Consider the following 27,650-nt stretch of genomic DNA (forward strand, 5'->3'; position numbering starts at 1 on the left):
CGCTAACTATACTATTAAATGATTTAGAACGAATACGAAAGCTACTAATAAGGGCTCTTTTTATGCATGATTAGACACAACGTCGTTTGAAGCATAATTTTAAGTATAATAGTAAAAAGTATTAAGAAATAATTTTTAGAAGTATTCTTACCATTTCTATAATAACCATACTTTAAAATTTTGTGGAAAAAATAAACCTTTTAACATAAGCAAAAACTGTCTTTTTAAATAAATAATTGAAGAACGTGGTTAGTGTCAAAAGATACGAACGAAATTACCTTTGAAATTAACATTTTTCATGAATTTCTTGTAGCAACCTTTAATACTAAGCACTTTTTCAGATGTTAGAAAAAAAAACTATAGCTTTTTCAACATACGATACTTTTTCAACACTACAACTGTATACGACTGTCTAGGACGGAATTAACATTAAAAAATTTTGCAAAGGTTAGTAATTTTATTTAAAATTATGTATTCAAAGACCAATGAAAAAAAAAACTGATGCTATAGTTGCTTGTTGTAAGCATTTTTTTTGTGGAGTACATTTAAAAAAACTGTTTTGATAGGTACATTTATAAATAAAGAAATTTTACTTTATGTTAGAGAAACAAAAATTTTAAATGTTTTGTAGATTTTTTTATAATAAAATTTATAAAGGTTTTAAAAAAGAAATAAAAAAAACTTTTTATTTGTGATGCAGTTGTATATAATTTAATGTACTTACAGGAATTATCATACTTTATAAATACAATATTAGATGATAAGAAATAAAAAATATTCTCATAAGCGCTTTCCGTTTTTTCTTCCATGAATAATACCGTTGTATCAGAAGAAAACTGTATTTTGTAGTAAAAGTCACAGTATGCTTAGTTTTTTTTAATTATCTTACAACAATTTAGAATTAGAAGCATTTACGGTGAACGATTCCTGGTCCAGATTCATCGTATTCTTGTTTTGATATCCACATTTGTTGGAAAGTAGATAATGAAGCTAGAATGGATCCACCAATCCATACTGAATATTTTCTTTCTGGGGGAGCAATGATTTTTATTTTTATTGTGGATGGTGCTAATGCAGTTATCTCTTTTTGCATTCTATCTGCTATTCCTGGATACATTGTAGTGCCTCCAGAAAGTACCGTATTCGCATATAAATCTTTACGAATGTCTACATCACATTTCATAATAGAATTGTAGACAGTTTCGTGAATGCCACAAGACTCCATTCCCAAAAATGATGGTTGAAACAAAGCTTCTGGACAGCGGAATCTTTCATTGCCAATAGTAATAACTTGTCCATCGGGTAGTTCGTAGCTTTTTTCGAGTGAAGTGCTTGCAGCTGCAGTTGCCATTTCTTGTTCAAAGTCCAGTGCTACATAGCAAAGTTTTTCCTTGATATCACGTACAATTTCCCGTTCTGCTGTTGTTGTAAACGAATACCCTCTTTCAGTAAGAATTTTCATTAAGTAATCAGTTAGATCCCTACCAGCAAGGTCTAAACGTAGAATTGCATGAGGTAGTGCGTATCCTTCATATATTGGTACTGTGTGGGAGACACCATCTCCTGAATCTAAGACGATACCGGTAGTTCTACCAGAGGCATACAGAGAAAGAACAGCTTGAATAGCAACATACATGGCGGGACTATTAAAAGTTTCAAACATTATTTGCGTCATTTTTTCACGGTTAGCTTTCGGATTTAGTGGAGCTTCAGTAAGAAGTACTGGATGTTCCTCAGGAGCAACGCGCAATTCATTGTAAAATGTATGATGCCAAATTTTTTCCATATCATCCCAGTTCGTTATAATACCATGCTCGATTGGGTATTTAAGTGTTAAAATACCTCTTTTACTTTGTGCTTCATCACCTACATAACTATCCTTTTGTCCCATGCCAACCATGACACCCTAAAAATATAAAATAATAATTTTCAGTTTTAACTTTTAACTTTAAATAAAGTAAAAATATAAATAAATAACAGTGATGGTAATAAAGAAGTATACAATTCTTATCATAGGAAAATATGATGTATGTACAGAATCAGGCAGAATAATCAAGGACGAAATTTGTGGATTAGTAAAAATGCTAAAAAGTAATAAGATGCAACATAGATACATTATAAAATACAGGTACTTCTTACACTCATATGAATAGTCTCGTTTTTTTGACGTACACAGACCACATATTAAGGTGTATATTAAGGTGAACACAAATATTTCAGTGGTTCTAAAAACAAAAATTTGCTGACTCAGTTGTGTGTATGAAATAACTGAAAAAAGTAAGGACTTGTTTTTTTGCTACATTTTCATCAGCAATATATTAGACTATTTTTCTTCTTGTATTCTGAATTAAAGGTATCAAACTATTTACAACAAGTTATAGTTATTGTGTTATATTCATTAGTTTTGTGGTCTTTGCCCTATATTTTCTAAATAGTTATAACCATAAGATGTTACTTATTACTTATTCCTCTATTAGATCATTTTGATAATTTTTCTTATAATTAACATTGTAACATGATTCTTATAAGAACAAAAAGAATAAACATTTAAAAATCGCCTCATTCTGTGTAAAACAAATTTTTAATTTAGTATGAGGGTGATATGAGTTGTTCGCATAGTGTATGTGTGCAAATGGGCTGAAATTTTGTTTGTAAGATCAAGTTGGATTTGTAAGCTAATAATTTACATTTGGGCAAGTTTCATCGAATGGAAGAATTTTAACGGCATTTTTAGTACAGCCCTGTAAGACAAAAAAAATCAGTTTTTAAGTGATAACTTTTTTAAGACACATTTTACACGCTAACGTTCACAGACACAGCTGTAGATTTGGTTCAAATGCAACTTTTTGTACTATACACTTTGCTCTACATCACAATGTAGATGCTTCATGAAGTAAAATATGTACAAAAACAGCGATAAAAACGATTTTTGCCTGTTACAAAAATAAGTTTCAACTCAACAACAAAATGTTGAATTTAAAAGTTATAGAGCTCATTGAATTAAAATTTTTTTGTGCCAGTTTTTAGCCTTGTTTTTTTTTGTATTAGATGTATTACGTTGTGTAAAAAGAAATCAGAAGACCGCTAGTAAGAAGAAAGCTGCTATGGTATGTTAAGTAAAATAAGATATAACATATTTAAAAAAATAATGATAATTGAGTATAGTAAGTACAAAAACTTTCTAAAAATAGTTGAAAACATAGTTCATACAACCTAACAATAATGAATAATAAGTATGAGTAAGTTGGCATTAAATCAATGTTATAATATGTAACAAGAATAAAATATTGGCGCACTTAAATACTGCTACGTCCTTTAAACTAGGTAACGTTACACTTTTAAAAAAATCAGAGTGAATCCCAGTTTTCAAGTAATCGTTTCATAATGGTGATGCTTAACTACCCTTCATTGTTGGAGGATATTTTTTGCTACTGATTTGAAAAAACCAACATTGATATTTTTTCTTTTGTAATTGAAAACCGAAATTTTTAACTCTTGGTTAACTCAGCTGTACTGAAACAGATTTTATTTAAATGTAAGTGTTTTGGGACACCACCTAAGTTAATTTCAGAAAAATCAGAACAAATGCAAAATTGTCGTCTTGTTTAGATGTAATCGATTCCATACCAACATTGCAGTGGTTATTAATAGATAAATTTAGTGCAATTAATTAGAATAAGTAGAAGTCGTTTTAGTCTAAATATTTCGTATAATAATTACTTGTGACCATAATAACTTCAACTCCTGTATCTACTAGTTTCATTGTCTCTATTTCATGACCATCCTTCCTACCGCCTGCATGGCATACAAATTACTAAAAGAAGAAATCTTCGTTCATGGAAGTAATCACATTAAGTCTTAGATACTATATCACCTGTAGTAAGATTTTGGTGTTCTTAGAATAGAAAAAAATGACTTGATCAAAATATTTACTTTTGAATGTTTACAAATGTCGCAAATAAATCAGTCACTAAGATGTTGTCTTAGCATACTTTCATGCATATAAGTATAATTTAATGAAGCGCTCCATGTGTGATGTAGTTTTTTTTTTAAATTATGTGATCCAACTAAATGCCATCGTATTTATGATAAAAAGAATTTTTTTTACTTCAATCAGTTTGTTTGTAGATTAATACATTCTCATGAATATGTGTTTGTTACTTCTTGCCTAATCGGTTATAAAAATTATTAAAAAACAGTCAATATTTTCTAGTACTCGTTTTAGAATAAGAGAATTACAATTAAATGATATGATTCGCCACAAAGGATAATTTTCATGCTGAAGCTAAAATTCTACAAAATTCGTTTATTTTTTCGTTTCGTTTTAACTTTATAGCGTGAATCCTCGTACAAAGAGTTGGCACAAACATGGTGAGGGAAAATATATTGTTATAATATATCCTAAGAGCTCTAGCATTTTATTGTAGGCATGAAGATGGTCCCTAAAAGTTATTCGAAATTCATCAACGAGAAATATTAAAGAAATTGCAAAGTATTATAATCAATAGTGTTGGTCCACACTTGAAAAGATTCATGTTTATAACAATTAAAACACATTAGATTTATAATCTTCACTCTTTATTAAAACTTAAGTATTGCCATAACAGCTGCTTCAGTACACAGTACCTTCTTCAGATGGCTATCGAATTCCAACTAAACTAATTTACGTTGCTATATACTATACGTACTGAAGACAGAGTCAATACATAATAATACAATAAAAGTATACGTTATATATTAACATAGTAGTTGCATTAAAATTTTTAATTAAGTAAAGGTGACCTATTGAGATCTAGTTGGCCTTACAATAGTCTGTCTGAATTTCTGAATTTGTTGATTTCTATTTCTTCTAAAAAATCTAGTTCTTTACTTTTCTTACGAATATGTAAGATATTATCATAGTGAATATTAAAAACATAATTACATTTTATTAAATGACTACACAAAATCTTTCTCCACACGTGTGCCAGCTTGATTATCTAAGCACGAAAGAAATTATCTAACTCCTAAAGAAAAATCTACCATGCTGACCCATCTCACCCTCTGTGCATCAAGACACAATCTTCCTTCAGTCTTGACGACGATTTCAATTTTATCAGGGGTATATACCGCACTGCGTTCACAGCTGTTGGCACGGTTCCCTCGATTTTGCTGAGTCTTTGCAGCCAACTTTATAGCACCGAGAATAACTTAAGTCTTCCTACTCACTTTACTAGGTTTTATCATTGCATTATTTGCGTTGTACCCTTTTTTGTTTCAATTCTGTAAAACATTAATCTTTTCATGTGCAGGGCTTTTTTGTCTGTTTTCCCCTCATTATAGTTCTCTTGTTTCTCACAACTAAAATCGTACTTATTCTTTTTTTTCTGATGATTAGAATATTATTTACTGAGTTAATGGAATCTTCCATGGTTTGCGTATGTATTTAGTTTAATTGAGTTCACTATTTCAATGTATTATTCTTAATTGATTATAAATTGACTTTCAAATTGAAGGACTACATTTTACATAACACATTTTTAGAACGCAAACTTTTCATAGTTTAAACGAGTGAGGCTTATCGAAAATCCTACAACACAAAATCTCACCAATATATAAAGCCTACTGCTAAAATACGTTGTTGTCGCTAAACACGAAAACTACTGAACCGACTATGCTGAAATTTCGCATACTGATTCTTAACACTTTATAAATGGCTTGCGTATAGTCTACGAAAAATAGGCATTCTGAACGCCAACGTCTCCAGCATGACATTGCTCTAATGCTTTAGAGCATCGTGGCCGTCCTTTCGATCAACCTGGTGCTACAAAAGCACCTCTTACTACAACAGCAAGTCAGAGAGAATTACCTTGAGGATTTCAGGCAGCCTTTGTCTACTGAAAATATAATTAGCCTCTGACCGAAAGTATCCAACTGACCCTTTGGGGCTACAATAAATCTTTAAGTTCACTACAGCATTGTCAATCTCATTCGTCCTTTTTACGTTCCTCTAACACTTAATTACCTTGCCAACAAATGTTTTTGTTACAACTATTTCCGACAAATATTTTAAAGGAAATTTTAACAACGATTCGTCCACTTACAAATTATATAAAGATGGCCACTTTTAAACCAAGTCAGTCATTCACTGGTAGATGTCATGAGCGGAAATATTCATCATGAGGCTAGGAATTCTGGCTACCGACGACCCTGCATTACTCACTTGACTCTCAATATTCAACCAGGAATCATCGATTCTCTCTGAGATCTGCGCTCGGTGAACCTAATAGTAAGGCTATAAAAAAAAAAAAAAAACTTAAGCAAACGGGACGATCTTTAATACTAAAGGGCACGAACCAATCTCCACTTTGGACCACTAAAACAACGAACAAAGTGCTTTAAATGCTAAAATTGTCAGCGTAATACCAGGAGACGTAGAAAAAAGTACTACAATCAGCTCCAACAGTTCAAAGCGATCCAGGCAGGCAGGTTTGCTAAAACCTTCAGTCAATGAAGAGTTAATCTCACTGGTCCTTTTTAGGGTTTGCAATAAAGTTAGCAAAAAAACAGCTCTTTTAAAAATTTTTTAACTATGCCTACACTTGCAAGAGGGCAAATTAGAAGAAAGATTTTAAATGCTATAAACGATTGCAGAACGTTAATTGAAACTGAAAGAGCATCATCAAAATAGACAAACAAATGATTCATTATATGATAAATCAGATTTCCACCGTAACCTTGACATTCATTACTTGAAACTTCTAGCCATCTAAATAGATTGAATGATTTGTACTTTATTTATTGTGGTGTTAAAATAAGATTCACACCAAAGAACTATTAAAAGAAAAAAATCAACGAAAGGCGTCAGAAAATACTTATACATTGTTGTATATAAAAACAAACACGTGGCCAGCCTTATCCCACCAAGTTGGTTCTAACTCGGTTAATTATAATTTGGACAACCACAGACACCCGACATATTAATATTCTTCCAGCATACACGATTTGTAACACCAGTACTCATTTGTCACAGTACCCGATGCTCATTATCTCTACATTGCAGACAAAGTTCCATTGATACAAATATTGTTTCTAAATCAATATGTACCACTAAACGACGCGCCAAATACTTTTTTTAATACAACTGTTGAGCTCTATTCTCTGAAAATTTTAACCACGTACGTTGTGAAATATTACGTTAGAAAATAAAATAACAAAACCAAGTAAGAAGTTGTACTTCTATAAAGTTATAAGGCAAACAATACAATTATAAATATCAATATATCTCGTATGAAACGATATTATGTACAAAGGTGGTGCAATTACCGTTGAAATGAGTATACCTACGGTAGTTGGGTGTAGTTTTAATAAATATTTTAATATTTAATCACTAAACCATTATAAGCAACATATTATGGCACAATACAATATAAACAAAATGTTATAGGCTGGCCAGTATAAGACTATATGCAGTTTTATCAAATCTTCCGATGGTTTCAGAACTTCCAAAGAAAATAAGAAATACCCTTATAAAATAGCAGATCGTTTAACTGCACCCTTTTTCACATGTTTAATTTAAAAAAATTTGTAATTTAACATATAACCTTAAGCAAAAGTTGCTTTAAATTGGATTTATAAGATTCATAGAAAGCTCCCATTTTTGGTTTGTATAAAAGATTACTGTTCAATAAACCTATTCCTTTTTTTTTTAATAGATCTATAGATTTTTTTTTTTTTTTAAGAACAAAAAAAAGGGGCCAAGTATGTGTAAGTTCTTGTATGTAAGTTCTTTCTTATGAGAAAAATAATTTGCAGTGTTCTAGTATATATTTGCACCTCCCACCTCTCTGAGTTTTGTTCTCAATCACAAAGGAAAAATTGTGAAAGAAGAAAACGCAACAAAAATGAATTATTGTATTTATACAGTACAGACGTTTTTTTTTAATGTATGAAAATTCTGTAGAAATGTTAAAAAATTGTATCAACAATAATTTCTTAATTTTAAAAATGGCAAATAAATAAATCTTTCAAATAAATAGAAAAAAATATGTACCAAAAAAATATATTTTGTTAAATGACTGACTTATTTAATTTAAAATGAAACCAAATGAATGAAAACACAATAAACACAAATTTACACTGAAAATAATTAACATTGAAAATGATTTACATTGCAATTAATTAACGATCTGTAAGGTAACATGAAATAATAGAATAAATAATGACAAGTACTAAGGGCTATGCTGTTCAAATTGACTTTATTTGAAAAATAGTACTTGTCATTATTTATTGTATTATTAGCTGTTCTTGGAATCAAATAATATCATGAAATAATAGGTTTTTCTATGTCAGGATCGCTCATAGCAAAGTGGGTAAGGGGCTTGCCTAGTGTGCAAGATGTTAAGTGCTTAAATCTCTTTGAAAAGTGTTTTTTTTTGGTTTTTTTTTTTTTCTTTTCTTTTTTTAGAAATTGGTTACAAGGCTTTTCTTTCACTTATAAAGAATTATCTCTTCAATGGACACGATTTTTAATCGATTCAATTCAAATTCTCTATGTTATTTTAATTTACAAGTAAGCAATTTTTGCCATTCATTTTGCAAGGCTATTGGTATTATGCCACCAAAAAAAATGAAGGTGTTACGCTCCAGGAAGCAAATGCACCTAAATGTAACAATCTACGACTTGCATAAGTTGCAGCAATAAATTTACAAAAAAGTGCTTGATTAATTGACGAATTGATTTTTGCAAAAAATATGCAACTATGAAGACTTACAAAAAAATACCTCTGATACTGCAGAATCTTTATTCTATTATATTTTCAAACGTCTACACTCCTAATTAACTGTGTTAAAGATTAATTAAAATACAGGGGTTTTGAGCAGCTTATTGCAATTCTTAAAACAAAACAAAAATTTATTTTAACACACCTGGTCTCATTTTATAGATAGTTTTGACATTTAAGCGTCATGCAAGACTTTTTTTCAGTCATACATATTAGGAAAGTTTTAAAGAATCAAAAAACACATTTTTTGTATTTTAGTAGCTCATAGAAAAAAAAAAAAAAAAAAAAAAAGAAAGAAAGAAAAAACCATGTGGTAATACCGTAAGTTACCTTGTCCCACTGTCAGATCTTGGATTGTACTTTTTTTAATGAAACACTTTTTCAACTTGTTCCTTTGATCAGTCAATAAGTATAGACATTTCTCTGCAAATAACTTTATCAAAATCAGATACGTCTCTATGTGCAAACAGCCAACACTTATTGTGCTTTAAGCCCAGCTACAGCTATTATACATATGTGCATATCTGCTACAAAATAAAAGTCGGCATTGTGTAAGTCACTTTTGATTTTAAATAAATACATGTGACTATCATGTTTGTGGGCCAGTCACAATCGTGGAATGTGGTTTCTTAAGTGATGTTCACAGGGGAAGCGAAAGACCTACTATAGGTGGTGGGTGCTTCCCGCGTCAAATTTTGTTACATGATGAATTCCCCACGTTACGCCTGTTACTAACGATTCCAAGTTCTTCGTGCACGAATAAACGAAGTTTTTTTTTCATAAGGCTTAAAACGATATCAGTAATAGGATACCCCAAAACAGATTTAAAAATATAACTTTATTACACATACGTGACTATGATTTAATTAAAGAATTAGGTATTAAATTAGCATTGGATAAGCTTTTTAGGTGTAATTTTTAACGACTAAATGTATTGGCTTTATTTTGTAAATAAAGTTACACAGGTTAACAATTTTTTGTACACGACAATCTTACAATATCATGCAACTTATTCAATTCAACGAATCCGATACAACCATAATTATTTATTTAATATTCTATTAATAACTTATAAGGGTCTTCAGGAGTTGCCTAATTTTAAGTTTGAAGTAGCAGCTTGTTATGAGCATACTAATTGAAAACTACCGTTTTATTAAATTCAACTAGTGGGGCTCCACCACCTACGTACTCTGCGCATCAACCCACCATTTCCAGTATTTAGAATCGATTATAAAAATGAAGAAGTTTCTCATTTATATTTATCTTTTTTATTAAAGAATCTCTTAACGAAAAGTTACCTCGTCGAAAATTTTACTAAAAATAATAAAAGAAATGAGACCATTTACGAGAAATAACAATAATAATAGGCAAATATGTACTAATATTAGTCTTATCTACATATGCACAAGTGCAGAGAATATATAGGTACAAAAAATAGAAGAACGTAGATGCTATATGTTTTAGTATTCTCCATCAAACGGCCTTTTTAAAGATTGTACTACTAATTAATTTCCAAGCCATTTCGGCTTCTACATTTATTATTATCAGATAATTATATGAATTTCGAATCATTAAACATATGTGTATACCATTTCACATACTTATATATGTCAAGTCAAACGTCCTCTACTTGTTCTGATATTCCAATGATTACTTCCAATCCAATAGGTTTGCCAAAGAAAGAAAATCTTTACTTCCAAAATAAGATCCTATTTTATATAATTTTGATTATTTATTATGGCATAATCAAAGATGTTTCAGTACAATATAGCTTTTCAAATTAGTTTGTGAGATAATTGAGTTAAACGTTCAAACTTTTTTTGAAGAAGGAATAATGGAAGAAAGGTACAGCTAAATAGAGATACTCCGTACATTATAAGTAGTTCTCATACCTGGTAGCACACATCTCCAGGACAAGCACCAGGCTCGAGGGACCCGCGAAGCAGGGCCTGAGGGACTCTCTGTGTATGCATCGGTTGGATGCGCTTTTTAATTTTCCTACTGAGGGTGCAACGAGCGTCCGAAAGTTAAGAAGACGCCCAAAGCAGGAAAAGTAATTTTTCTTAACTTATCAAGTGTATAACCTCAGAATTGTTAGTTTTAGTTAATACCCTACCGTAATAAGTATCCCAATAATGCACGAAATTTTAATATTAAAAACGCTCTATAAGAGTTGACACACATCGATTTATTTATTCATTAAACTTTGAATTAGTGGTTGAAGATTTTAATCAAGTTCTTTACTAAATATTATACAGGATATCTTGCTTTGATAATTATTATTACGCTTATCGAGTATATACTAGTGATGATGATCAATGTTTGTTGATCAACGTTGACAAGATTGTTCAAATGTCTTCGCGCTTTTGCATTATACAATGTACTACTAGGTTTATTGCCACTAGGTATGGTTGATAAAATCTAATAAGTTATCCTGTCATTTAATTGTACAACACATAATTTCAAAACGAATAAATGCTAAATTAGGAAACGTATAAGACTACATTGATAGGTCTATCCTGCAACCACACCTCTCTTAAATCTTTAAAGAATAATAAGCTTGTAGTTTAAATTTAGTTACATAAATCTCAATTTCATGTTTTATAAATTAATTATATCTTAACTCATAATATGGAATACATCTCGTCAATCCTACACTGGTATACTTATTTTCTTATTTTTATACAAAGTTCCAAGGGGGCTAAGATAAGTATCAAAAGGTTATCTATTGTAGTCATTTTTAGTTGTAACGAAATGATACTTATGAAGAAGATATAAATTAAATATATTATGACACCTACAATCACTCTACTAATGTACTTATTTACAAATCATAATTTCACATCAAACATGGATGAATTTTCCTTTAAATAGCAATTTGTTACATAGATAAGTTGATAAACTTTTACTGCTACTGAGTCTTACAAGCTACTGCATAATCGTTTTCATAAGCAGAAATACGCTACATATGATTCAGAGCAAAACGCATGAAGGTCGATGGACAAATCCCATCGCAGTCCATGCAAATCGCCGAAGACTATAAATATGCGTTAGCACCATCGGTAGTCTGGTGCCACAGTTATCTACTCCATGTCGACAAGGCATGAGCTGTGATGCTCTCCTACCCAACAACACAGCTATTGCATGCATCCATGGAAGTCAAGCAAGTAGAGAATAGCGTCTGCGTTGTACTCTCATAGCGAAACCAAATGTCGTCTGCTGCAGTCCCTAGTCTGGATGTGGAGGAGATGTGTAGACAGACCCACCAAAATAACTATATAATACCGGTATGTAGATGTATACATATCGAGGATACATGGTTAGTTGCTATATATATACATTTATAGCCAATTAACCTTAACCCTCACTCTTCGTAATAATGAAATTTCCCACATAAGCCCCACCTGTTCTGCCACCCCTGAACATTTGAGGTGGACGGCATGCTATGTACAACTGAGGCACTTCTAGTATGACAGGCGTTTCTTTTAAGCTCTTTTTCAAATGCCTTGACAAATTTTGCTGAGGTGGGCACAGTAAATTTCTTTAATGCCGTTATAACAATTATGTAAATAGCCTGGATATAAAATGAAAGAAGTTCAATCATTTTACTTTTCTTAGCCTAGACGACAATTAATGTGAGCAGACTTATACCACAAAAAATTACAATGCACAAAACCAGCAGTCTCATCTGATCGCTTATAATACCATGCTGTAGCTTCTTGAAAAGTACTCTGCACCAACTATTTCAACTGCCACGTCGTTTTCTCAAGCTCCTTCAACCTTACGCCATCTTTACGCAAGCAACTTTTTCAAGTAACTATTTATTGTAATGCAAGATTTGGTAAAACAAAAATTGTAATCAGCAATACTTGTTTTCATAGATTGAGATATGATCTATTACTCATTAATAAGTAAAAAAATATAGTTATAATACTACCTGGATTATGAGGCACCTAAGTGTATATGTGTGGCTTTAAAGTTGAAAACAAGAAAAAGTCTGAGCTAGTCTCATGTACTAAAATAAATATATTTTTAATTATCTGCTCCAACTAAATTGTCTCAAAATCGAGATCTCAAGTTCCTTAATCTAACTGTCTTAAAATTAATAAGCCTTTAAATAATTTATTATATAAGTCTCCAATTACTAAAACTTCTAACACTAACAATGCGAAAAGTTGTGAAGTATATGTAACAAAAATATACTACGTAAAAATTAGTTAATTTAACTTCAAATGAACAATCACCGTGCAGATATGATAGTTTCTGGCTACAGTAATCAGCAATCATCAAGCACAGAAGGCCAGGAATTAATATCGAAAATTTAATAAATTTTGTTTGGTGTTGGCACATGTCCTACGAAATCAGAAAAAATAAAATATGGATTGTGACTGTGTAAGCACAACAGCACAATTATTCTTATAAATTGGCAATTAAGTTTTGTAATAACACTTAAAAGGTACACTTTAAAAAATTGATTAACAAAAACTAATAATTATTTCGTTATTTTACAAACAGATTCTTGTTATGCAGCGTATGCAGCGTTATATCTATGCTTTTTCTCGGTTGCGTTCAACTTGACATGGTCGATTTTTTCTTACGCCGATCAAAAGTTTTTTCGGTAAACAAAATTTTTTTTTGTACATTGTTACCATTAGTGTGGTGTAACCAATAAATTATAAATTTTTTAAAATGTCTATTTTGTAAGAAACTTGATGATAAAAAGATTGACGGTTGTAAGATTTTTCTACGAGCAATAAAAGTGTAGATACAAGCTAAAAACTAAATAAAAAATTTGCAACTAATCATAAATTTTTAAATAAATAAATGAAGCCAACTTTCGATTTGGACAAAACTATTTTTCTCGTGTTACTATAAAAATTTTATAGCGGAATGGCCAACTTTTTCTCTACTGAAAAACATCAGATTGAATCGTATTTTTTAGTTTTAAGGCAATGGACTTAACAGCCACTTTTACAGCCAGTGCAATGTATGCAATAGCGCGTGGTACGGAGAACGGGGAAAGACAAATAAGTTATATGTCGAGTCAAGCTGTCGTAAGTATGTGTTCACAGCGGTCGCTGTAAATGTTGATGTAGGGCTAACGGTACGCAGCACGGGGAGGAGCTTCTGGCCGAGTACAACTGAAGCACTCCAAACAAAAGAGAGCCATCAATTTCTTTAGTGCGCACCCAGGAAGGAAGAAAGAGAGCTGCATGCGTCATTGAATATAGCTTTGTACACGGCTGTATTACTATAGCGGGCTCAGAAAAAAGTCTTGTTACACTTTTTTCGGAGTAGCCCCCATTCGCCCAAAACTCATAATGCGAGAAAAAGAACTTCGTTCCAAAAAGCGATTGAAGTAGGATTGGATAAAAAAACTCTGATTGTAGGACACAAACCCAGAATACTGAGATTACGAAAAAAAACACCTTACTGACTGGGTAAAAGTGTGTAAGGTAGCAGCTGAAAAATTTAAGTCCTTGTAAAGTGTAAATGCCATATACTGCAGTGTCATATAGTAAATAAGAGAAACAAAAGTGTATAGTACTTGTGCTTTATATGGACTTCAGTTGCATAACAGGTACCTTATTCACTTTAGCCCAGTCGCACAGTGGTAAAAATCGGGTTTTTTTTCTCAAAATTGTATATCTCCAGATCAGAGTAAGGTAGGACGATAAAACTTTTTGGAGCTTGTAGGTTATTGAATTAGCAATATAGAAAAAATATAGTCAACACCATCAAGTCATTTTCTAACCTACAAAAAATATGAAAATGACTAAAAAAAAAGAACTATTTACTGAAAATCGTAAAAATCCTTAAAAATAAAATCCAGTGTTAAGAAAATTTCTTTAGCTACAAGGTCATATATTGAGAAGTTCTGAAGAATCTTGAGTAACATTTTCCAGTTATATACTAACCTAAAAAACTGTCGAAATCAGGTAAGAAATCGTTGTTTGTTCGATTCGAATCGTGAATCTCCTGAACCAATCAATACAGTACTATAATAATTACTGTAGCTAGCAGCTTTTGTATTAAGTAAAGTAGATAGAGTACTAATAATATTTTGTAGCCGTTGCCTAACCTAAAAATTTGTCATAAACACGTGCAAAATAGTCATTTTTTTATTAAAATCGTGAATCTTCCCAACAACTGAGTATTGTATTATGAAACTTACTGTAAATTGTAGGTATTATGAGAGAAAATATAGAAATAGTATTAGATACATTATGAAGATGTTTTCTAATCTAAAAAACTGTCAAAATCAGGTATTAAATAATTCAGGAGATTCACGATTTGAGTCGAAAAAACAACGATTTTTCACCTGATTTTAACAGTTTCTTAGGTTAGAAAACGTCCTAATAATGTTTCTAATACTATTTCTATATTTTCTCTCATAACACCTACATCTTACAGTAAGTTTTATAATACAATATTCAGTTGTTGGGAAGATTCACGATTAAAAAAAAAAAAAGTATTTAAAAGATTAGTATAAAACGCTTACAGTGATATGTTTCACATATGATTTAGTGAAAAATTTATTAAGATGCCAAAGGATTAAAAAGTTTTATGAGAGAGGAAGTTTGGCACGTGTTTAGTCGAAAGAAATATAAATGCGATGTTCGAGTATAGGTAAAAGAAAAATATACAAAGGAAAGAAAGAACTGAACAAGTTGACAACTAAAAAATCTTAAAAAAGATAAACAGTGCAAATTTTGAGTTAAAACAGGAAGACAAGACTATGTGAGAAGGAGTTTTTGAAAATTTTGAAAAACGTGTTGTGTATTTTAAAAGTAGTTGGAATCGAAAAAGAAGAAAACAAGATGGCAGATGATATTAAATTTATATTACCAATTTTTGATGGTAGTAATTATAGTTTGTGGAAAAAGAGAATAGGTTAACTGAAGGTCAATTTGATTTGATACGTCGCGATCGGGTAACAAACTCGTATAAGATTATTAAAAAATTAGATAAGTTATACTTAAGAGAACCATTAGCATTGCAGATATGTGTGAGAAATAAATAAGATAAAATTAAGTTGAATGATTTTAAAAAATCTAGTGATTATTTTAGTGAATTGAAAAGGATAATAATTGAATTTAAAAATGCTGGAGCAACGGTTAGTAAAAAGGAAAACATTATTTATTTACTAAGAACATTACCTCTCACATAGGAACATAATAGGGATTTACTAGACGTTTTGAAAGAAGAAGAACAAACAGTTGAATATGTTAAAAACAAAATAAAAATGTACGAGATTAACTATCAAACATACAAAAATAAATACAATAGTGGAAATTCAAGTGTGTTCAAAGTGGAGCAAAAAAAATATAAACTGTTATAAGTGTGGTAAACCATGACATTTTAAATTTTTATAATAACAACTATAATCAACGACAAAACACATCAAGAGGATCGTGAACTGGTGTTTCAAATATCAACAGAGGAAGAAGTGATCAACATTGAGGAGGTAGATGAGGTCAGCTCGGCAATCAACAGCAGCAAAACTTTCACAACAATAACAGAGGCCATGGCAGAGCACAGCGTGGTCGTGGTGGATATCAACAGTAGCAGAATCAACATTGGCAACAACAACATTATCAAAATAACAGTGCCAATGATGATAGAAGCGATAGCAAAAAATAAATTACTAACAAAGACTTAATTTGTACAATTTTATATTACGATGTAAGTATTGAGAAGAATCAAAATCTTGCTAATTGCGAAGCAAATGATTGTAGTAATTCAATTGAATAGATTTTGGATAGTAGTTGTACTGATCATATTATTAAAAACTTAAATTATTTTTTCGAATGTATAAATTTACGAAATTTAGTCAATATAAAAATAGCCCATGGAAAAACATTGAAAGCTACAAAAATAGAAAATATAAATTTATCATTCAAACTAAATGACAAGATTAAAGAAGTCCATATAAAAAACGTTTACTACGTAGAAAAAATGGATAAAAATCAAATAAGTGTTGGTAAAATAACAAATTTTAATAAAACTATTTTGGGAAATAGTACTGCAAAAATATTAAATGAAAAGAATAAATTGCTTACAACAAGATATAAAATGAATGATATATACAAGATTTTCAGCATAGTAGATAAAAAACTAGCATACCATGTAACATGTAATTTTAGCCAAAAAGAAAAATATGATAGAATGCTAGGCCATGTTAAATTTGATTATTTAAATATTTTGTGTAAAGAAAAATTAGTTGAAGGTCTGTCTAGTAATTTAGAGAATAATTATTTGAAATGTGGCACTTTTATTCAAAATAAAATGCATAATATTAAATTTCATAGCTATAGACGTAGAGCGAATGATGTCTTAGAAATCTTACATGTAGATTTAAATGGGCCTCATAGGGATAGTTTTAATGGAGATAAATATTTTTTAATTATTGTTGACGATTACAATAAAATTGCTAAAGTATACATAATAAAGTTTAAGAATGGAAATTATGATTCTTTAGTAAATTATATAAATAAATTAGAAAACTTGACAGGGAAAAGAGTAAAAAGGTTGAGATGTGATAACGGAAAGAATTCCTAAACAAAAGTATTTATAAATTTGCAAAGCATAAAGGTATTTTAATAGATTCATGCTCTCCATATAAGCATAAGTTAAATGGAACTGCAGAAAGATACAATCGACCAGTAATGTATACAGCAAGGTGTCTGTAATCTGACACAAAATTAGATTAAAAATTTTGGCCAGAAGTAGTGAAAACGGGAGTTTACTTAAAAAACAGAACCTTAGCACATACTTTTGAAAGGAAAACTCCACGTGAAATTACGATAGGAGTTAGGCTTAACTTAAATAATATAAAATTGAATGGAAGTAAAATATTTGTAAGAGTGCCAGAGGTTAAACGGAATAAGATATGGGATGAAAAGGCAGAAGTAGGAATATTAGTAGGGTATGAAAGTGTTGGTTATAGAGTACTGATTAATAATGAAATTATAATTGCTAGACATGTTGATATTGTAGAGGAGGATGTTAAATTAGTAGGTTTTTAATGGTAAAGAAAATAAAAGTTTTTGCAGTAAAGAAAATGATAATAATGATAGTAGTGATAATGATTCGATTTTTGATAAAAATATTACAACTGCAAAGAGTTATAAAACTACAAAAAAAATTATAGTACAATAAGAATGTCTAGTAGAACGCGTAAAGAACCAGAAAGGTATGAATCAGAAAATTATGCAACATGTATTTACGTAAATTATGTTAGTGCAAACACTCTACAAAATTATAATTAGGGAATAAGCGATGAAGATTGTAAATTGGAAAGAAGCTATGGACAAGGAAATAAATTGCAGTATCAAAAATAAAACTTGTGAATTAGTAGATAGACCAGAAAATAAGAAAATTATTGATTTAACATAGGTGTATACCAAGAAATCAGACAATAGATATAAAGCTAGATTAATTGTAAGAGGTTTTCAACAGAACGAAAAAATTGACGACATGTATCCACCTGTAGAAAAAACTGAAACTTTCAAAATTTTATCGGCTTACTGTTTACAAAATAATCCAACTATTGATCAAAAAAATGTGGAAACAGCTTTTTTGAATAAGAATATGAAATCTGAAACAACCAGATGGTTATAATGATGAAACAGGCAGAGTATGCAGGTTGAAAAAAGTATTATATGGTTTGAGAGAGAGTCCTAGAGCGTGGTATGAGTGTCTGGGTACATATTTAAAAAGTTTAAATTTCAAAAAAACGAGAATGTATTATATACATGATGGAAATAATTTAGTTTATGTAATTATCTTTGTGGATGATTTATTAATACGTAGTAAAATTCAAAATAAAATTAACGAAACTAAAAGGGTATTAAAAAATAAATTTAAGATAAAAGACACAGGTGATGTTAATACATATCTTGGTATAAATATTGATTACGATTGTAAAAGTGGTATAATGACATTAGATCAGTAAACATAAATAGAATCTTTAGCAGAAAAGTATGATGTAATAAACGCAAAGTTATATGAAACTCCAATGGAGCAAAACTTAAAACGTGAGCTCTCACAGTCGTAAATTAACGTATGAAAGAAATTCCAAGTAGATATCTTGAGTTGTTCTGTGGATGCAGACTGGGCAGGTAATGCAATTGATAGAAAATCAACTACTGGTTACGTTATACAGCTGTTTAATAATGTAATATATTGGAAATCTAAGAAACAAGGAAGTGTAATAAAATCTTCGACAGCAGCTGAGTATGCGGCGTTGTCTGAAAGCGTGAGCGAAATCTTATGGATAAGAAAAATACTAAAAGATTTTTTAATTATTTTAATAAGCCAATAAATTTTTTGAAGATAACTCTGGTGCGATTAGTATTACTAAGTTTGGTAATTATAGGAAATACTCGAAGTATATCAAACCACATTTTCACTTTGAAAGCGAGAATTGTTCAAACGGTATAATTTATATAGTTAAAGTTAACTTAGAAAATAACGCAGCAGACATTTTTACTAAGGTATTAAGGACAATTAAATTTTTTAAGTTTAGAAAGGTCTTAAGATTGATTTAAATTGAAAAAATTAATAACTAAAATTTTTAACACGATAAAATTTCAAATTTAACGAGGTGTGTTGGAATATAAGTAAATTCTAAATTACGCTCGTGACACTAGGATGCTAAGGCATTGAGCATGCGTAGAAGCTCTTGATTCGCGTGATTGATACATGTTTAATGACGATACGTAAATTAAAAGTATGGATAACCGTTGCTGAGACAAAATGCCTCATATAATACATGGAGTATTAATATTAATTAACTTAAGTCTATGATAGAAGATGTTATGAAGTATAAGGTATTTATCTTCCCAGGCTCATTTATTTTTATCAAGGTTGTTAACTCCTGAAGCTTACTAAGTAATGAGGTTGGTAACCTAGAGAATATAACTTACACAGTTTTGAGGATGTCTTGGAAGTCCTCATGTATATCTATAGATACATTTTGTTTTAATTTCCTTACGAAAGGAAACGTTATTGCGCATCAAGGAGAGGGATCGGAGTTTGCACACCGTCGGAATAACTATGAGAGAAGGGGCCGCGGAAATTTAAAGGTACCGAGGTCTCAAGTATAAACAAGAATGGCGAGAGAGTTAGCTGATTGGTTGACAAATTGGTAAGTGTGTCACTTGCCAGGCACTACTAAGAAAAAGGGTAAGTCTCTGTCTGCGCACGGGTTTTTATGGTTTTACGATGAGAGGGACGTAATGCATCCAATTGCGTAATTGTCAATCAAAGAGTGGTCCCACCTCGGCCTTAGTTTTAGGCAGAGAAAGATTTACAGGAAGGGGATAGGTATTCATTGCCAGTTTGCTGCCGTCAATTTCGCTTTCGTGTATGCAATTTTTGGTGACTTTTCCTTTACATTGACGCCGGCAAGTTGTTGATCCCGCTGGTGCTCTCCGTTCCCTCTCCAAGTCCGTCATAGCTGCGAGGTGTTGTGGAGACTTCTGGACGTATATCTTGTAAAGTTTGTACTTTTTTTCTCGTTGTGTAGGTTTTTTTCCCTTGTTGATTAGGGAAATTTGAAATTAAAGCAAAAGATAAACTCATCGGATGCAGAAATTTTTTTTTTGTGTTAGGATCACAGGGCCGCATAAAAAATGTAGATTAAAATAAAATAATTACATTTGTCGAGTTAACTGTGCATTCAAAATAAATTTAGTACGACGCTGTTATTAGAAATTTAGTTCCTTAATTATTAAAAGTACGTTAAAAGTGATGTATGTATTTATAGCGCGGATCACACACTGTACTTTGGCCTCGTACACGGAGCTCTTTATTTTCACTTTTGATACGATCCTTGTGTTATTGTGTTGTGATTTTAGATAACGCTACATATTTCAGGATACTCACGAAAAGTCATTCTAGGAAGACAGGCCCAAGTTGTCAAGCTTTCCTCCAATCCCCCTTAAGGGACTTTAATACTTATTTTATTTTCTTCGAAAGTATGTTTATTTGTTATATTTAGCTATGATACATACATTTAATTAGTTAATATATGTATGTAATTAGTTAATATATGTTAATACATGTAATTAATTTAATCTTCCATACATTTATTCTCCTTTTCCATCCTTCTGTTCGAACCACATTATCGAGTACCGTGCAGCTGCAGTAAGTTACGATCTCCTAAGAGTATGTAACTGAAAGGGCTAAGTAGTTCTCAACATTTAAGCAACAAAATTACATACTTGTAGTGACTGATAATTCAAATACGTAACCTGTTAAGTTCTGAGGTTCAACTACTTATAGCAATTAATATATTATACCGTATAACTCTGAGAGCTTGTACCCCTAAGATTTACTATGCTTACAATACAAAGATTCAGAGCTGTGATTGAAAAATACTTGGATTAAAAATTCAATGTAAGGTAGTAAATAATTAAGTATTATTTTTAAAGAAAACTCAGTTAAAAATACAAAGTTTGAAATGTGGTCTTCTAATAGATCTGGGTAACTTAAAAAATATTGTTTTTATAACCAGTATAAGTCTTCTTAATGTAGTAGGCAAAGAACTTTTACTACTTTAGTTGTGATTCCTGTAACACTAGTTTAAAATTAAACTTTTTTCTTATAACATTCAGGAAATGATAAATGTAGACTAAAAACTTGGTATTTTGGACTATGACTGTAAATGACTGTTCACTGTTTGTTTAAACAGTGACTGTTTAGTCATGCTCCAAAATACCAAGTTTTTAGTCCTCATTCATTATTCATAATGATAAAGGAGCAAGTGAAAGGAGTTTATAGATATCTGTACCGTTCAGACGATTTTCACAAGATTAAAATAACGTTTTTTAATCATCAAGATCAATTACAAGACCAGATTTATAACTTAATGTTCAAAACCAAATTTACTTTAAATATAATACTTCATTATTTCGTTATCTTTTTTGCGTATAAGAACTTAAATGTGGATTTTGTACCACTTAATAGATATATACATATGTTTTCTATATTATAGTGTACTAACCTTAAAGAGGTATTTCTTGGTAATTCATATATCTATGATAAGTTATGTATGTTTGATATATGTAATTATGAAGGGCATTTTTATTATAGAGTAAGAAGTATTTTACAATAAGGAGTAATTATATTTTATAAAAGATATAATAATTTGAAAAGTAGATATTTGTTTTTAATTTTTTTAACACACACAACAATAAAAACATCAAAAGCTTATAAATGAAAATGAAAATGTTTATATGTATTGGTCATATGATAATTTATATATAGTGTACATATTAGAATTTTCGTTTTGAAAGCGTTAGGTTCTGATGTTCTTACAGTGCACGTAACAAAAGCTTGGAAAGAAATATGTTTCTTTGAAGTTTTAATTAATTCCTTTATTAAATGTCATGACTCTAAGATAAAAATACCCTTTGCATCCATATAGTTGAAAACAGACGGTCTACCGACCGTCATTCAGATTGGATTGACCAACATAAGAATTACTGTCATTTTGCAATAGAAAACTAATTTTTGTCACTGACTGTCAATGGACGGTCAGAAACTACACTGACCTAACGAACTTTTAGAAAGACGGTCATTTTACAACACTAGTTTGAAAGAACAACATATTTTAAACAGATCGTGAGCTTCGTGCTTTAGGATTAAACTAATGAATTTAGCTTTATTACTTCTATACGTACAAATTGTTTTGAGGTTCTTAACAATAATTATGAGATGATACCTTAAGTCATTCAATGTAATATCATTCCCAAATTATATGGTTTTATTGACTAGTATCGTGTGGTAATTATCGTGCTTTTTCATATCTAGCAGTATAAGAAGCCACTGAAAATTCTTTTATCATGCAGTATCGATCAGCAATTTAAAAGCCATGGATACTAATAATTTAGTCTATGATTTATTTGACGAGTATCTTTAAATCGTGAATACTAGGATTGGAAATTATTTTTTCTCAATACCTTTTTTATTTTACGAGGTTCTCTTCTTCACCCTTGCTCTTACTACTTATGTCACACTGTCAAAACTAAGAAAATAACAAGATACAACCAGTATTTATAACTGTTACTTATTTTGTGGAGGCTCGATAAATGAGGTGAACACAAATATGTTGAAAGCAATATTTATTAGAAATTCGTGAAACGTTATACAAATGTGCGCTAGTCGACCAGCTCGTAGCTGCGCTCGTTAGAGACTGTGGTGCATGCCGCACTATACCAGTCACATCGAAAAGTTTTAGAGGGCGCTTCTAATCGTTCGGGCATCACATTGCCAGATGTATTTTCTATCCTTCTCAACACTCCCACTTAGAAAATACATATTACACCTATTTCTTTTCTTAATCTCTTAAAATTTTCTTTGGGTAGCGCCTTGTTGCTCTGCTTGTTGTTCCCTTGAGGAAACGCTCTTTACTTTATACAAGCCTTCACGGTATTTCTCTCGCACAAAATTATATTTAACATCAATGTGCTTCGTTTCACAGTGATATCGCGGGTTCTTTATAATTTTAATAGTGCTTTGGTTGTCAATATAAAGGATTGGAATTTCCAATTTACAAGAGACTAGTTTACGAAATAATCTTTGCAACCAAACAACTTCTTGTGTTGCACTGCATGCAGGTATAAATTCTGATTCAGTCATTGAAAGAGCGACTTCTCTCTGTCTACGTGAATTCTACGAGATCAAGTCACACCCTAATTTTATAATATACCCTGACGTTGATCTTCTTGTTGCTATATCGCCCGCGAAATCGGCATCGCTATAAGCGTGAACTTGTACAGTACTCTTTGATTCATCGTTTCTATAAAGCAAGCCGTAGTTTGATGTTCCTTTTACATATTTTATTATATTTTTAACAGCGTTCCAATGAACTCTAATAGGTTTTTCCGAAAATCTACTCAAAACTCCCACTGCGTGTGAGATATCTGGTCTAGAAACTGTCGCGAGAAACATCAAGCTGCCGATTGCTTCCTTATAAGGTATATTACTTAAGATTATATAATTCTCGCGGAATTCTAATTTTGTGCTTGGATTGAGCGGAGTACAAACTTCATACGCATCTGTTAAATTAAACTTATCTACTATTTTTTCGGCATACTGTTTTTGACTTATGAATAATGCGTCGTTTGACATACGAGTAATCTCCATTCCTAAAATTATTTTTGCGTTGCAAGCAGTTATTTTAAAATGTTTGCACAAATGTATCATCAATTCATTCACTCTTTTTTCATCTTTACATGCAATAATACCATCGTCAACATATATTGCCGATATTAATTTTTTTTCTGAACCTTTGCTCACAAATATATATGGATCAGCCTGCGTTTGAAATAAATTGAATAATTTTAAGCAATTTACGAATTTTTTATTCCAGCAAATGCCACCTTGTTTAAGACCGTATAAACCTTTAAGAAGTTTGCAAACTTCATCTTTGTTATTGGAAAACCCTTCAGGCTAGTGCATATATATTACTTCATCTAAGTCACCGTTAAGATATACGGATATAACATCAAATTGTTTCATGTACATTTTTTCAGTTGCAACTATCGAGAGAAATGTTCTTATAGAATCGTATCTAGCTACAGGACTATAGGTTTCGGAAAAATCTATGCCTGGACGTTGTGCGCAACCTTTTACTACAAGTCTAGCTTTAAATAGTAAAGAATTATTTTCTTTTGCGTTCTTTATTTTGTATACCCATTTGTTTTTTAAAATAGTTGCATTACTTGGATGTTTCACGAGCTCCCACGTTTTATTTTCTAAAAGAGAATTACACTCAGTTTGCATTGCCTTTTTCCATTTTTCTAAATTTTCAGATTTTGTTGCATCGTCATATGTTATAGGTTCACTCGTAACTAATATAAACAATTCCTCAATATCAGCACCATTATTTAATATAAGCGGATTGCCATACCTATCAGGCGCTTGAACATTACGCCTTACACGCGCTCTGTTTTCTAATACATTCTCTTGAGGTACAATGTTATTGTTTGCATTCTCGTTTACAATCGCATTATCGTTGTTTACAACGTTTTCGCCTATCTCATTGTTAATAACATTTTCGCCTATCTCATCGTTAATAAGATTTTCATCTCCCTCATCATATATATCATTCTCATTTCTTTCATTGTAAATAGCATTGTCATCATCTAATGTTTTAATGTAACTGTATTTATTTACAAAAACAATTTTCTCACTCACACCTTTAGCTTCGTTCTTAAAAATGAAGTCTCTGTGCAATTCAATTATGTTTGTTTCTGAGATTAATATTTTATACGCTTTTTTATTTTCGTCGGAGCCTACAAGAATTCCAGCTTTGCCTTTCGCGTCCCATTTGAGTCTTTTTTGTTTTGGAATGTGTACGTACACATGAGTACCTATGACTCTCAAATGATGAAAGATAGCCTTTTTATTATACCAGATTTCAAACGGCGTTTTGCCTTCTATTTTCGTTTTTCTTGTTCGATTAAAAATGTATGCTACTGAATTAATTGATTTAGCCCACAAGTTCTTATTTAATTTGTTTTTTATTAAAATAGTTCGCGCTGCGTCTATCAGGCTTCTATTTTCACGTTCCGCTTTTCCGTTTTGCTCCGGAGTATAATTTACCGTACGTTCATGTTTAATCGCGAATTTATTTGTCAATTGCGCCATTTCTTTGTTGCAAAACTCTAAACCGTTATCAGTTCTTAAAATGTTAATTCTTTTACCCGTCTCTTATTCCGTTCTCAGAACAAAGTTTTCAAAACATTTTACTGCTTCACTTTTATTTTTCCAAAAATAGATTTTTACATAACTAGAAAAATCGTCCTTTAATAAAAAGAAATACTTTGAGTTTCCAATCGAATTTACTTCCATCGGTCTGCATAAGTCGGCATGAATTAGTTTGCCAACCCTTGTTGTTTGCAATTCACTTTTCGGAAACGGCAACCGATGTATTTTACTTAATGCGCACGCGTCGCAGAACGAAGCGGATTTGTTTACTTTGATAATGTTTTGGGCTAAGAAACTTTTAACGTGGTCAATGTTCTGGTGTGCTAGGCGTTCATGCCATATTTGGAGCATGTTTACATTTTTACTTTGATTTGCTTCGGATTCTTTCTTTAAATCATTGTTATTTACATTTTCAGATGAGCTCGCGGCGTTACATTTTTCAATATTCTTTTCAGGCAACATCAATCTCATTTTGAATAATTCCCTATCAGATGACCTTTCAGCAATAGCAACAATCTTATTATTTTTATAAAAAGTACTTTTAAAATTCGTAGATACAGAAATTATTTTCTTAGATAACGCACCTCCCATTGAAAACAAATTAAATTCTATATCAGGTATATGTAATACGTCGACCAAATGTTTATTTACCCAATCCTTGCCGTCGAACGCTTTTATTTCTACTTTACCTCTACCTACACCAGCGAGAAGTCTTCCGTCTCCTAATTTCACCGGAATAGCTTCCTTCAGTTTTCCGTAGTCATGAAAAGGTTCATTGTATTTACACATATGCGACGTTGCGCCGGAATCCAAGAGCCATTCGTCTGTTTTTATGTTGGGATTCACGGTAAGTAGAATTTCTCCGATGAGTGCGTGATCGCCATTGTTGTGGTCTGCGTTGCTGCCTGCTCCACTGTTTTTCTTGAAATTTGATAGCCGCTTATTTTTGTTTTCTTCCAAGAACCAACAGTTTTTCTTCATATGTCCTTTTTTCTTACAATCGTAACACTCGGTATTTTTGTATTTTTTACTACCACCACTGTTAGATTTTTCATCTTTGTTCGATCGTTTTTTATCGAAATTCATTTTGTTAAGTTTGTGCGTGACAAGGGCGACGTCTTGATTTTTATCCTGTGACTTTCTACGTGATTCTTCCATTAATAACCTTGCTGTTAAATTTTCAACGGTACGCTGTGCTTCAGCTGTCTATTCCCAGGCCGATACAAAGTAGTTATACTGCTCTGGGAGCGTCATTATTATTTTAGTCATCAGCATACTGTCAGAGATATTTTCTTCAAAAACCTTTAATTTGTAACACAGGTCTTGTAACTTTGCAATGTGGGTTGCCATGTCGACACTTGGCTCTATCTTGTACGAAAACCACTCTTGTTGAAGCATGTGCACTGTCATTTCCGTTTTACTTTCGTAAACTTCTTTAAGTTTCTTCCACATTTCATTCGCCGCTTCACAATTGAATATATGTAGCATTGGAGCATTTTCAATCGTCGTTGCGATACATCTTTGAGCAATTCCGTCGTTTTTAATCCACTCATGAAGATCTCTGTTATAATTAGTTTCCTCGTTGGGGTTAGCTGTTATTTCCGCTGCTGTTGGATCAGTCGGTTTTGGGCAATCTCCCGTAATAATATCGTAGATTCCCTTTAATACGAAATTCATCCGCATTTGGAATTTCCAAATAATACAGTTTTCACTACCTTTTAGGTGTTGCACTTTTATAATTTCACTTTCCATTTTTGCAATAGATTTTGTTCGACTTCTCACTTTATAAGCGCTTTGTATCTTGTTACACACACTTCTTTTGTTCAACACTTTCTTCCCCGCTTGTTATTTTATTTTATGTTCACACAAGCCTGGGCCCATAACCTGTTATTTATTTTGTGGAGGCTCGATAAATGAGGTAAACACAAATATCTTAAAAGCAATATTAACTAGAGATTCGTGAAACGTTATACAAATGTGTGCTAGTCAACCAGCTCGTAGCTGCGCTCGTTAGAGACTGTGGTGCGCGCCGCACTATAGCAGTCACATCGAAAAGTTTTAGAGGGCGCTTCTAATCGTTCGGGCATCACATTGCCAGATGTATTTTCTATCCTTCTCAACAATAACTTCTCTTTATCAGAACTAGTGACATCTTTTTATCTGCAG

General features: G+C 31.4%; 1 protein-coding gene across 1 annotated transcript in view; it reads right to left on the bottom strand.

The window, feature by feature from the left end:
- Nucleotides 1–695: 695 nt before the first annotated feature.
- The window catches only part of LOC106637461 (actin, muscle), a 59,007-nt gene continuing 32,052 nt past the window's right edge, over nucleotides 696–27,650 (bottom strand). Inside the window, exon 3 of the mRNA XM_014350258.2 lies at nucleotides 696–1,906. Coding sequence (XP_014205744.1) covers nucleotides 902–1,906 — 1,005 coding nt within the window. The 3' untranslated portion in view covers nucleotides 696–901. The remainder of the gene's footprint in view (nucleotides 1,907–27,650) is intronic.

This window comes from Copidosoma floridanum, unplaced genomic scaffold, assembly GCF_036245765.1.
Source record: "Copidosoma floridanum isolate Cflo_tuat_1 unplaced genomic scaffold, Cflo_Japanese_pri ptg000030l, whole genome shotgun sequence".
Classification (NCBI taxonomy): Eukaryota; Metazoa; Arthropoda; class Insecta; order Hymenoptera; family Encyrtidae; genus Copidosoma; species Copidosoma floridanum.